This window comes from Protobothrops mucrosquamatus, unplaced genomic scaffold, assembly GCF_001527695.2.
Source record: "Protobothrops mucrosquamatus isolate PMUCROS unplaced genomic scaffold, P.Mucros_1.0 scaffold_294, whole genome shotgun sequence".
NCBI classification, from domain to species: Eukaryota; Metazoa; Chordata; class Lepidosauria; order Squamata; family Viperidae; genus Protobothrops; species Protobothrops mucrosquamatus.
In genome coordinates, this window is record NW_015386370.1 from 1353543 (window position 1) to 1367756 (window position 14214).

The 14214-nt window shown below is 37.6% G+C and overlaps 1 protein-coding gene and 1 long non-coding RNA gene across 2 annotated transcripts in view; one reads left to right on the forward strand and one right to left on the reverse strand.

The window, feature by feature from the left end:
- The window catches only part of PRRC2C (proline rich coiled-coil 2C), a 104361-nt gene that overhangs the window by 15921 nt on the left and 74226 nt on the right, over positions 1-14214 (reverse strand). The window contains exons 25-30 of the mRNA XM_015832023.1: positions 10123-10348; positions 8043-8246; positions 7682-7794; positions 6486-6622; positions 4525-4759; positions 1849-1971 (exon numbers count right to left, since the gene is read on the reverse strand). Of these exons, the coding sequence (XP_015687509.1) occupies positions 1849-1971; positions 4525-4759; positions 6486-6622; positions 7682-7794; positions 8043-8246; positions 10123-10348 (1038 nt within the window). The remainder of the gene's footprint in view (positions 1-1848; positions 1972-4524; positions 4760-6485; positions 6623-7681; positions 7795-8042; positions 8247-10122; positions 10349-14214) is intronic.
- LOC107302864 overlaps positions 1-14214 on the forward strand; it is a 55763-nt gene that overhangs the window by 5064 nt on the left and 36485 nt on the right. The gene's annotated exons all lie outside the window — the stretch shown is intronic.

Below are 14214 nucleotides of genomic sequence, written 5' to 3' on the forward strand. Positions count from 1 at the left end.
AGAAGATACAGTGGTACCCGTGTCCATCTTCCATGAAACAACCAAATGCTACAGCAGTGATAATAAAACTCCAAGGACTAATAGAAATCTTTTCATCTGAGACTCTGAGCACAATTATCTCAAGAGGCTGAAAGGGTCTAGGACCATAAGGCTCCCACCCTTGGCCATGCCTCCTTCACCTTTCACCTTACACCTCCACTGATTTACCTTCAGCGTTCCTCCTCGGCTGGCCCTCTCCTACCCATTTTCCCTGGCCAGTGGGCTCCTTGCCCTCCGCCCCGTGTCCTTTGGCCTGGCCCTTTCACCGAGGCCCCCTTTGTCCCGGGCCTTTGGCTGCATGGAACAGATAGCCGTCAGCCAATCGGGTGGCAGGGAGAAGCCATGGTGATGCAGAGGGGCAGTATGCGATGGGCGATCATAGGGGCTGTGTTGTGGGGTAGCAGGCAAACGGCAGGGCTTCTCTGATTGCGTGGGGGCAGGTGGGTGCGCAGGTGAAAGGCAGGGTCAGCATGGCTTCTCCAATTGTGTGTGGGGGGAGCGGGTGTGTGTGCGCAGGTGAACGGCAGGGCAGGCTTGGCTTCTCCAATTGCGGGGGGGGGGAGAGAGAAAGAAGACAGAGCAAAGGAATGAGACACAAGGCTAGAAATTGTTTAGCAAGGTGATCCTTGGGAGGGGAGGGGGCAGTCACCTGGCCTGGGTTCATTTATTGCAATCTGGTGACTGAAATTTGGCAGCACAATCAAGATAGACAGAAGAGGATTTGGGGTTTGCGGCTTCCCCAGCCCGGATCTCCAGAAACGTTCGCCTGCACACCCACCCGCCCCCTGCAATCGGGGAAGCTGCACCTGCTCTGCCATTTGCCTGCCCACCCCCCCACCCCCACAATCAGAGAAGGCATGCTGGCCCTGCTGTTCGCCTGCTGCCCCACAACACAGCCCCTGCAATTGCCTATCGCACGCTGCCCCCCTGCAGCACCATGGCTTCTCCCTGCCACCTGATTGGCTGGCGGCTATCTGTCCTGTGCGGCCAAAGGCATGGGACAAAGGGCCTCGGCCTCTTGCTGTCAAGAAGACGCGGGTGCGGTGCTCGTTTCCGTGTGCTGGCCTTATTGAGAGCAATCCTGCTCTGCACCTCCGCTTTCTTCTTTTTGGACGGAGTGGAGAAACTCAAGCTACTGCTGCTTGAGTGGGGAGGATGACAAGGAGAAGAGCAATCAGGATTTGTGCCACTGGCTGGTTAGGCAAGGAGTAGGTTGGGTGGAGTGGGTGGCTGGCTGGCTGGCTGGGGGAGATCGTGGCCGCTCAGATGGCTGTTGCCGCCGCCAGCAGCTTGGACGCAGGTGCAAGGGGACTCGTCCCGTGATGCCTCCCTGCTCAGAGCTTCCATTGTCGGTGCGAAAAGCATTTCCAAGCCGACTCTCCTCTTCCTCAAAGGTTAAGAAACCGCAGCAGAGAGACAGGTTTTGCAAGGTGAGTCCGGTGTGGCAGGAAGGGAGGGGGAAGCAGTTGTGGGGAGCAGTGGGGGGAATAGAGTGAATGTTGCAGAGCCTCTGTGGTTGTTCGTAAGGGCAAATGACTGCCATGGTGCTGCAATATTTGTAATTTTGGGACATGCTCGTAAACACTAGGGGGTGCTGATTGCGTAACTTCAAACAAGTGTTAAGTGAACGCTTGTAACTTGGGAATTACCTGTAATTTTCCATGTTAAAGAATTGTTTTAGATTTCTGCTATATAGAGCAGAATTTCTGCTATCTACTTTGCACAAAACGGAATATTCTCTTGTCACTGAACTACAGTATTACACACAGCACACACATATGGATAGTTAAAAAATTGAAAGCAATTTACCATGCCATAGTTTACCTGCTGGAGGGTACTGGGAGACTGAGCAGTATTATAGAAGCTTGTCTGCCCTGGTTGTTGAACCTGTCCAGAATACAAATTTGAGGCCTGGGTAAGAGTAGCTCTCGCCTGAGAAGAAAGAGATCAACATTTTTTGAGTGACCAAGTAAAGTTATTTTAACTTGAAAGAGCAGAATACATACATACATACATACATACATACATACATACATACATACATACATATTTGTAATAATTCTGTTTACTGTAGTTTTACTCTTTGGAAAAGTAGTTATTATAAAGCAAATATCCCTTTTATATATAAGCTGGCAGCTGAATCAGAAAAAAGCATTAAACATATCAATTTTCATATATGTGCTCCTAAAACGTGCCTTATAACTAAGCCTAAGATATCCTGATATATTGTTTTAATGTTTTGCTATAAAGCTAAGCACTGTAAGATGTGGTTGAAATCTCAAAACTGCATATCAACCAAGCTAGCTAGAATTATTTCTAAACTGATAGGATTACAGTGAAGAATTGCTTTGAAAGTTCCCTTAACAGTGGGATTGCTATTGGTAGAGAGAGAGAGAGAGAGGCTGTCAGCTCATTCTAAGTATAATTACAATGATCCCAACAAATTCCAATCCAAAAATCTGTAGACCTCTCTAACAGATCACAGGCAGGGTAATCAAAATAACGAGCAAGTCCTTAAGTTACATGAGAATGCCAGATGCCTGATTCTGACCTTCTCATTAAAATCTCACTACTAGCACTAAAGCATTTATTTGCAACCATAGATTTTAGAAAAATATTTTGCTAAAATCTATAATATTTTGCTTATCGGTTGCTGTTGACTACCACAAACAAAAGACTATGGGTGGAAAAAGCATAGGTAAAAGTAGATCACATATATTTAAAGGGCATATTAACTTAATATGAGATATAGAGTATGTGCAAAAAGAAAAACTGTAGCAAAATACATCAGTATTGAATCTGGCACACCATAAAGAGACGGTTATTCCAAATAAATACTATTATTTTAGAGAAGGCCAATTTCTTTATATCTGCCAGGCAGCAAATGCAAAGACAACAAGATCAATGCTAAATATATTATGTGTTTACAGAAAGTGGATGTAACTAAAGACACTATTTTAGACAAGCTGTTCTCAGGTTGTATAGGATTTTGTAAAAGCAACATCCTGAACCTGGCTGGTAATAGACCAGAAGTCAATGCAAATCTTTCAGCACAGGTATAAAGTGAACACAGAGTCATATTCCAGTCAAAAGCCTAGCTTTTGCATTCCATGATAGCTATAGCTTCCAGACTAGTTTCAACTACTGTCCACAAGGACTATAATCTAATCATGTAGTTCATGAATCATTGCTGACACCACTGGCATATCAGCTTAACATGGAGGACTTTCTTTCAATTCATTTGCTGGAGGTATAAAACAAGCCACAGTGATTTACAATGTAATCACAAAATATCAGACTGGTTTTTACAGCTGGAAGAAATGGATTATATGGACCTTTTCAGTCTGAGCTCAAGCCAGGTATGGAACTGAGTCCATGCTGATTGATTTATGGATGATGGGAAACGAACTACAGAAAGGGAAAGTATGAATCTTTTCTCAGAGCTTTTATTTATTTATTAAACAAATTTATATAGCTGCCCACTCACACATATGTGATTCTGGGCAGTTTACAATATTTTCATACCTTTAATCCCTTCTGGACTGTTTATGAGACTGAGAGTGGGAGGGCACTATCTGCAGTGGGTCTCCCCCTTCCTAACTGAGAAATTTCAGATAGTGCTGAAGGGAGACATCAAGCACTACAATCTTTGTTGAAGGTTGATACCAGTTTAGAAGTTTTTGTCCATTTTTAAATATCTCCATAAAGACACTAGGGAAATACACTAACAATACTCAGGTGAGCATCTCAATTCCAACCCAAGTAGGAAATGTGGTCAAGGTTGTATCTCTCTGCCTAGATTATGTTTGGTTCTGGGACGGATGAACAGGTTTAGGATTTGACCATGGATGGGTAGCTATGGGTGTGGAAACCATCTCATGCCAGAAATAGTTACGCTTCCTGTGTAGATCTGTTTCTGGGACCCCAATCCTTTCACCTCCTACATCTGGGGAATATAAAGCATGTATAGGCAAGTGTATAGGATAGGAGAAGAAGGCCCTGAAAATACCTAGCTTTGTTAAAACAGGCATTTTAGAAATCAATTGATAGCCAATGCAATGTTTGCAACTTAGGTGTTATATGGTTGATAGAGCTTTCATCTGCTAACAATTCAAACTTAACTTCAGTCTTTTTTGTCACATCCAGGCCCTCAGCCCACAATTTTCATGGCATTTTCAGCCTAATCCAGGATGGAAATGTGTCACTGGATATGTTCAGTACATGATGATGCCTCACTTCAAACCAACCAATCAAACCAATCAGTAACCATCTCTTTAAGTATTAATGGGCCTCTGTTCACAATGTAAGTCACAGTACTGCAGGATTACTAAATTCTAAAAACTAAACCTTATCTCTGTACCGTGGACACTAAACATAAACTTAACATATAAACTTTGTTTATATATCGCAGTTTCCTTTTGTTACATCAAAAAGGCAATAATTCCAAAGCTTCAGAAGCCATATTAGGAACCATTTTTTTCTTACCTGGAGCAGATGTGTATCAATTAGTTGGGAACCTCCTAATCCTGAAGCTTGACCTAACTGGTGCTCGTACAAGATAGGAATAGGCTGAGTGTTGGATGTTTGTTGAAACGCAAGACTTGACTGTGCTTTGGCCAGTTCTTGATGTTGCACTGCTGGGAAGTTGTGTAAAGCTGTGCTCGAAAGTACCACTGGAGATGGTTGAGACAAGCCACTTTGCATAAATGCCTGCTGAGATCTATTTTAAAAAATAGACTAAATTAATCATTTAAATATTGTTAATTTATTAGAAAGCTGCCACAGAAGAAAAGTTTAAAGCTGCACTGAAAAAACTGGGCAAATATTCAAGCAAATACAATGGATAGTTTGCATACAGTACTATGCCTGTATTTAATCAACACAATTGTAGTTTGTTTCACTATCTAAACATATACAAGGTAAAGAATTCCACTGTAAAGCATGACTGAAAGTTAGGCTTATAAATTCTGGTTTCTTTTAATATAATTTATGGCTGAATCTGGAATCTTGATTTCTTTGATGCTCTGCCCATCTGGTGAGGTTTAAGAGGAAAGAAATTAAAAAGGAGTGTCTTCAGGTTAAACTACTGTATAGTTCCATACTGCTTAAAATACAGTATAAACTTGATCTCTAAATGGAAGGGAAACTGGTAACAAAAAAGTAAACTATCAAAACATTTACCATCAGATATGCACCAACAGAGCACAGAGTATGTGGTGCATACAGAGGAAATTTTTTGAGCGACAACTATTTTTTTATACAGTATATGATTTGCCAGTATTCATTTTTCTAAACTACTGTACTTACTCTCCTGCAAAACAGTTGTGTGTTGTACTTTGTGGGAAGAAATATAAGGCTTGGTATGTGGTGGTGAGATTGCTTTTCTCTATCCTCAGTTAGGAATTGGGTATGGTACAAAGTTTGTCATCACAGAGGAGGAGGAATTTAGAAAAAGCAAGAAATCAGAGATAGCCTGAGCAGCAGTACCTTTTTATAGCATCAATTTATCTTGCATTACTATGAAATCAATATGCATTTGAGCAGAGCTTACATTTAAATGTAGAATTTGTAAAACAAATAATTGTTTTAGCCAATGTAATCATTAAGGATATTTTCACTTTCTAATTAGAGTGTTTGAAGGGTTGTGACATTACTGAAGAGGCAGAGCCAGATAAAACTATATAAGTATTTTTTTATTTTAATTTTTTTCATCTTATTTGTAAAATTTCAAGTATTTGTAGACAATTAATTAGCAACTGTAATTATTTGTTTAAACCACACGCCTGATTAAGAACTATTTTAAGCCAAACCTCACCACTTGTTTGAAGAGGTTACAAAAATGCAGCATGTAATTCATAAGTTTCCTCCTCCTCCTCACAACTTACAATGCTTCAATGCTTCTTTCAGCATTATAAAAGCAGTGCAATTACAAATAGTGAGTAACATTCTGAAGAAGATATTTCATAAAATGTATGTACTAACATTCTTAAAAGTTCCAAATCTTCTTTCACTGTAAGGAAATCTGAACACTGATTTGTAGCAACATCAACCACCACTACCTCAATTAAACTTACTTAATTGATTTTGCTAACTTAATGCAATTTAAAAAATATAGTGCAAAATTATCTTTTATTAATGGTATGAATAAACTAATAATTCAAAAATTTACAGCTGTGGTGGCGCAGTGGTTAGAATGCAGTATTGCAGGCTGATTCTGCTGACTGCCAGGAGTTAGATTCTCACTGGCTCAAGGTTGACTCAGCTTTCCATCCTTCCAAGGTTGGTAAATTGTTGGGAGCAATATGTTGACTTTGTAAACCACTTAGAGAGGGCTGGAAAGCACTATGAAATGGTATATAAGTCTAAGTGCTATTTAGGAGAGAAAGACAGAAACCAGCATTTTCTGTTTCCTGATTCTATTTTTTTTTTATATTTCAAAGACTTACCTATAGGGCTGCAGAGAAGAATTAAACAACTCCTGGGCCTGGGAGACAGCAGGTGCTGCTCCTAAACTCAATTGAGCTTGATGCTGTCCTTGAAGAGGGGCATATATTGGAATTGGTATCTGCTGAACTGAAGTAGGCTGGAAGGAAGAGAAATAATTTAAATATCTATGAAACCCACCGACGTAGGAAACTCTCCTGAGCTGAATCTATCCAGCTAGTACTCATTCTTGTGGTATTTCTCCAGTACCTCAGCAGAGAGGTCTACTCTAGTTTTATGGTTTCACATCCCTTAACTCAGGGGTGTTCAAACTTGGCCCTTTTATAACTTGTGGACTTCAACTCCCAGAATTCCTCAGCCAGGGGCCAAGTTTGAACACCCCTGCCTTAACTGTAAATTTAATTATCTATAACATTTATATATTGCTTTCCGTCTTAAACATAATCTGAGTAGTTTACAAGAAAATGATATATGAAACACTGAACAGTGAACTGGACATTTTAATATGCCCCAGTAATATTAACTTGTGGCATTTCAACTAATAATTGTACAGATATCTTATTTCAGGACTGAGAATACTACCGCTAGATTTGGTTTAAAAGAATTCTGAACTGTTTCAAACATCCCAGTGTTCAATTCACAAAAATAATCTTGCATGTTGAGATACCTGTTATCTTTGGATATAACATAAAATATTTCAGTATAGCGAAGGCTTACTTTGGCATGTGCAACATCCAAGTTCTTATTGTGTTTGTATCACTGGTTGATAAAATCAAGATTTTACTATATGCAGCTATTAGGTTTATCAGGCAGTTTTATTTATTTAAATACCAATAACCAGTCCTCCTCGTAATTCTTAAATCAGATGCAAATTTTCCTCCATCTCCATGCTAGTTAGCAGTAAACACAATTCTCAAGCTGCTTCTAAAATAATTCCTGCTCTTTTCCCAACAGTATCTGAGAGAATATTTTTTGTTGGTGAATATCATCACCCCATACTTTGACTTATTCATTTTTACCCAGAATGATATAATTTCCTTACTAGAGTAATTAAAACCAACTAGCATGAATGCTAGCTTAACTTTTTATTGTGAGAGTGATGACAAAAAGCAAGGCTGGATAAATATCAAGCTAGATTGATTTAATTTAACCTGCATATAACTGTAAACTGCTTGTTTCCCAATCCCACCAAATGTACCTGGGAAAGTCCTGGTTGAAATCCTTGCTGTTGGGCAAGTGAAGGAGGAGCCAAACGGGCATGTTGGGTATTGAATAAATGAGTTGTATCCATATAGAAAGCAGGAATCTGAGCTACAGGAACACAAGAAAATATAAAAATTAAAATATGAAGAAGAAAAAATAAACAAATATCCAATTTTCAGAGGAATTCCAATATTCTCTTGAATACTAAATTAAGTTTATATGACTGGAAGAAAACAACAGTTTATAAGGATGCCTAGCAGAAAATAAGCCACCAGAAGAGCTGAACTTAAATTCAATGACTTCTAATTTTAGAGAAAAATGTTTCTAAATATCACACAATAACTTTATCACATTACCTGCTGTTGACTGAGACACATAGACCTGTGGACTTTGCTGTTGCTGGGCAATCAGAGATGGCATACAGCTTAACTGGGAAAAATGACCAGCAGATGCTAAATTGCTTGTTTGTAATTGCTGTGGCTTCACTTTACAGATGTTGGGTGGGTCGGAGGTTGTAGTGGTTTTTGTACTCAGTGACGAAGTAGTGTATGTTCCAGCTCCTAAGATCAGAAATCAGCAAAGCAAGATTCAAGAGTTACTGACAAAATAATAAGCATAATAAACATAAGTTTGATCTGCCATAGCTTGTTGCACCTAGTTTGATGAACCTTAATGCAAATTGCATTAAGCAATATCATATTAAATATTCTCTCAATTTCAAAACATTACTATACAAGGATACTGCTGTCTACATAAAATAGCATGGTGAAACCTTAATGATATGCATAAAATATATCTGATAGAGACATACTGTACATAGCAGCTATTCTTCAACAATGATAATTTCCTTGAAGAACAATATGTTTTACTTGGTGTAACGTTTGCTAAATCAAGGTTGTTTATTTCAAATGACAGCAACTGATCTCAACTTTTTAAGACATTTTAGATTATTTTCCTAGAAACAGGCAATGTACTAGCAATATACAATACCCTATGAAATGAATTTAGAATTAAAGTTTTAAGATTATCCAAAATAAATAAATTTGTGCATTACTTTATATGCCTGAATAAACCAGATAAATTTGTGCATTACTTTATATGTCTGAATTACTCATTCCTCCATAAAAAAGCAGCAAATCAGAATGTTTTTTTATAGAAATGGCTAAAAAAAATTGGCTCATAACTCTTACAAATTTTAACAACCAAGATGGGACAAGGAAAGGATTATAATTAGTGAAGACTCTCCAAGTAAGATGAATTCCCATAAATATGACAAATGGTAATGTTACAGAAAGGCAACAGGTCACCTGTTTTAGATAAAGGTCTGTACCTCTGCCAATAGCTTGTATTAGTAGAAATGTTTTCACAGTAGACTCAGATTATGTCCGAGGTCTCCAATATTATATTGGATCAGAACTGATTGTTTACCTGAACAATCTAAGAGATTTACCATTTGTTCCCGAGTTTATGTTCATTAGGACCACACATTCAAAAGATACATACCTGGCACCATGTGGAAATAACAGCAGAGCAATTACTATAATTCATTATTATAATCAGAATGTAGCATTTAGAAAATATTAATATTTTGACACAATTGTAAGTCTTCCTGTACTCTTGTATTGTGTTTTATCACATCCATATATTTCTACTACCAAAAAACCCCCCTGATATACTATTGTAATTTGGTTAAGAACTATCCCGATGGTCTGCATCATCTATTCATTCCAGGCAGAAACTTTATAGATCTTTAATAGAGCCACTGGCAACGGCTATAAGCATCTGATGTTAGACTAGACTGGGAGCAGTTTTTTTCTTTCAGAAACATCAAGTAATAATTATTTGAGAAGAATGATTTAAAAACTATTTGGCAGTTTATTAAGTGATGAAGAGAACTGAACTATAAACTGAAAAAATCTATATTCTGTGTTTAAAAATATAGATTAAAATTGTTTAGAGATGGTTATTGTAGAAGGGGTCTTAAAATTTAAAGGACTCAAAATACATAATATGTAACAATGTGGTTGCAAAGCATTTTTGTTTGGATACACACCTAATTAAAATTATACAGTTCAACATCAAAACCTCTGTTCAGAATATATTGGATTTTAAATGCTATTTTATTCTTGTCTAATTTAAGTAGAATTTTCTTTCCAACAGTTGATTGTATAAAACTTTTAGATAGCTTCTGAAAATTAATTATAGTTAATAGATTTTTCACTGACAATATAAAAATGCACCAGAACCTTGGTAAAAGAAGAATGATTCAAAGTTTTTAGTTTAATAATTTAGATAAACAAAGTAAAAGGATATAAAATTAGACAGGATTGAATCAAATAATAAAACAGAGTAAAGAAACAAAGGGAGCTTTATTTAAAAAAAAGATAGCAAGCTACTCAGTCATATTTCTCAGTTATTTTTTCTAAAGATTAATACCTGATAATGAAGTTGTAGGTGTAACAGAAGCTACAGGAATAGGAGGCATGGATGCACTTGAAAAAGAGCTGTATGTACCACTGGTTGGTCCACTGCTACTGCTGCTGTTCCCACCTCCACTGCCACTACTATTACCACCAGTAACAGGAGATGCTGTTGATGTAACAGGTGAACTCTTTTCTCCCACATTTGGTGAATTCTCCCACGCTTTGCGAGCAGATTCCATCTATTACGAAAAAAATAATGGCTTTATTTTAAGACAGGTACTACTTTTTCATTTCTATATTTTTGTATCAGTTTATCCTAGATCATTCCCTACTATTTTAAGTAAATCATCAGGGAAAAGCAAATTTCTTTAAAATATTCAATATATAAATGTTCATGTGACAGAATAAAAGAAAGAATGCAGTTCAGATTAGAACTAAATGTACGTCTGAATATGGCATACAAAATTGTACGAACAGTTTGTCAAGAACATTTGTTAGTTGTACTGCATTGCAAATAATGCATCTGAACCGTCTTTGTTTCTAAAATGAATCAACTCCTATAGATCTGATGACCTGTTCAGTAATGCTTATTGTTATTTGCAAAGTTCACCATATTAACATAATTCATTCCTATCTTGTTACTTCTCTGGAAATGCAACATAGATTCTGCAATAATCAAATCAATCAAAAGATGATGTGGATCTAAGCTCTGCATCTCAAATTATGCTTGACTTTCATAATTTAAGAATACAGAGTAGATCATCATTTTTCATTGTCAAAACATAATGCTACAGCTTTCAGATAAATTATATCAAATGCCAATCACTATGATACAATAAATTTATAGATATTCAAATTTCAGCAATGTCAGTGTCAGACCTGCCCCAGTCAGATCCCTTAGGAAAGAAAGACCCTCGACTTCATTTGGATGAATAAAGCCTGCTAGCTACAGTAAAGTCAGGCTAGAAATGAGTTTCCCGCCTGAAAAATTACAAATTGTTCCCCTCACCCTAGCCCTCCCCCCCCAAGACCAGTTCGTCTTCAGCCAATGAAGAGCTGCATAGGTGTTTTGAGAAACGTTCTGATGTTTGGGGTAATCCACATTCCATCCTCAGGGTGCATGGCCTTGAGTGCTGGCACAAACTGGTTCCTTGCATCTCTGGTCTTTGTCAATCTGTCATCTCCCCTTCCTGTTTCCCATTGCGTCCCTATACATGTTTATTGTCCATTTGTTCCTCCACGTCTCCTCTCCCCTGGCCTTTGATGGAAGGAGCTAGCAAGGCGCCAAGTCAAATATGGCAGACCTGACAATCAGTCTAATATGAGGGCAATTCGAAATAAACCCGTTTGGTTATCAATGACAGACACTCGCAGATACAGAACTTTTATTATACACATTAGAAAACTACAACATTACTTTTCGACATAATCGCCATTCAAATTGAGGCATTTGTCATAACATCTTACAAGGTTTGAAATTCCTTAGTAGTAATTAGGGTTGGTGCCTAATCTGGGCTATTGCGGGGGGATCAAAAACATCCCAACGGAACTGCTTCAAAAATTCTTGGGTGCCGGAAGCTCCGGTTTGAATCGCGGCGCCGATGGCAGCTCCTCTGTGAGCTGTCCGCCCTGAAGACACGTAAGAGCCGCAGGAACAGCTGTTCCGCGGCTCGGAATCCCCTTCCCCGGGCAAAGGGGAGGGGGTGAGCTTCCCCGATAGGGGTAGAGCTCCCTAGCCCTCGCATTTTGACAGCTGTGAGGGCTAAGGTGAGTTTCCCCGGAGTCGGGGATTTCTCCGTGCTTCAGGCTGCCTTCGTTGAAACGAAGCTAGACACGGATTCAGCCTCTGCCGTTCCAGGAAAGCGTGAGTTGAATTTTACAGGCAGACAGAGCCTACCAAGAGGACTTAAAATTGTTTGGACTGAAACCTTAACTCTAGAATTAAAGTATCTTCTTCGTTTTTTATGTTAACTGGAAGAAGAAGAATATGGCTGCGGATGGGCGTTTCTGTCTTTTCAATTGAAAATATATGAGACTTTCACTTTCTGGAAACTTTCTCTTGGATTATTATTGTAACAGATTTAGTTACTTTGAGCTGGTTGGATAAGCTTTCTGTTTCTACCACTGCTTGAGGTGATTACAAGACTTTATAAGACTTTTATATGACCTTTACAAGATTTGATGTTTATAAGTGAAAGTATAAGAGAAGAAGGAGAGAAGTAAAATGGCTTCTAAGCGTGTGGGAACTTTTGTTCCTCAGAAAAGTACAATCTCCTCTCCAGCTGTTCAAACACCACAGCAGCCAAAATCTAAGACTCCTCCGCCCTCCCCCCCAATCCCAGCACTTACACTGAAAGATATTCAAGATGCATTAAAGGACNATTATTTGAAACAACATAAAAATGATGTTGTTTGTTTACAAGAAACTCATATTACAGCTAAAGATCAAAAATATTTGTCTAACTCACGGCTGGGTATACATTTTATGGCACCTGCGCCGCAGAAAAGAGGTGGAGTAGTTGTTTATATCAGGAAAGACTTTCAACCCAAATTGATTGATGCTGATTCAGAAGGAAGATACGGTATGTTCTTGTTGAAATATTATTGAATGGGAAGAAATGTCTTATTATTGGATTATACGCCCCAAATCAACAGCAGAAACAGTTTTATAAATTGTTATATCAGAAAATAAACCAACTGGATTATAAATCAGTTATTATGATGGGGGATTGGAATGGTGTTTTAGATTCAAGAAAAGACTAGAAAGGTTCTTCCAAAACGCTTAACTCAACATTGCCTAAAACTTTTTTTGACTTGAAGGATGAACTGGAATTAAAAGACGTATGGCGTGAGAGAAATATGGAAGAAAGGGATTTTACTTTTTTTTCGGACAGGCACCAATCTTATTCTAGAATTGACTTTTTTTAAATTACTAATGATTTTTGTTCTAGGGTGAAGAATATTAAGATTTTCCCCAGGACATTGTCAGATCATAGTCCGGTATGGATGGAGTTACGTGCTGAAGAAGGGAGCAGAAGGACTTGGAGATTGAATGAAAATTGATTTAGATATGATGTAAATTTACAGAAATGTAGAGATCAATTGAAAGAATTTTTTTTTGTTGAATATGCACAAAGGTCCTTCAATTTCAATGGTCTGGGATGCTAGCAAAGCATATATGAGAGGAAATTTGATTTATATGAATAACGTTCATAGGCGTAAACAAGTGCAAAAACGTAAAGAGTTGGAGAAGAGATTAAATTGAAAGAACAGGCCTTTATTTTGAATCCACTGGATAATAATTTAAAAGTATCCATTACTGTGCTTAGGGAACAATTTAACATGTTAATAGCAGATCAGACGGCAACTAGTTTAAGGTATATGAAATATAACACATTTTCTAATGCAAATAAACCAGGAAGGTGGTTGGCCTATCAATTACGAAAGAAGCAGAAATTAAGAATTATAGAGAAAATAGATTATAATGGTAAAATGACATTTCAACAAAACTTGATTAAAAAGAGTTTTTTGGATTTTTATTCTAAGTTATATGCTTCTGAAAAAATACAAGATGAACAAATAGATAATTACTTACAGGAGACACACTTTCCTAGATTGTCAGATAATCAAAGGGAAAAAATGAACTGCCCAATTACGTTGGAGGAGATAAAGGGGGAAATTAAGCAATGAAAACCTGGTAAGGCACCAGGTACAGATGGATTTACAGCAATTTACTATAAGATGTTATCGGAAGAAATGATAGAACCATTAAGGGAATTGTTTAATAGTATTTTGTTGGGTGAAGCGGTACCTCCTTCCTGGAGAACTGCTTTTATATCTTTAATACCTAAGGAGGGTCAGGATTTGACTCAACCTAAGAATTATAGACCTATATCTTTATTGAACACAGATTATAAGATTTTTTTCAAAAGTAATGGCAAATAGATTAATGCAAGTGTTGAATCAATTGATTCATAGTGATCAATCAGGATTTATAACTGGAAGATATATGAAATATAATGTAAGACAAATTATTAATTTAATTGAATATTTGGATAAGAATAATCAAACTCCTGCTGCTTTTATCTTTTTAGATGCGGAAAAA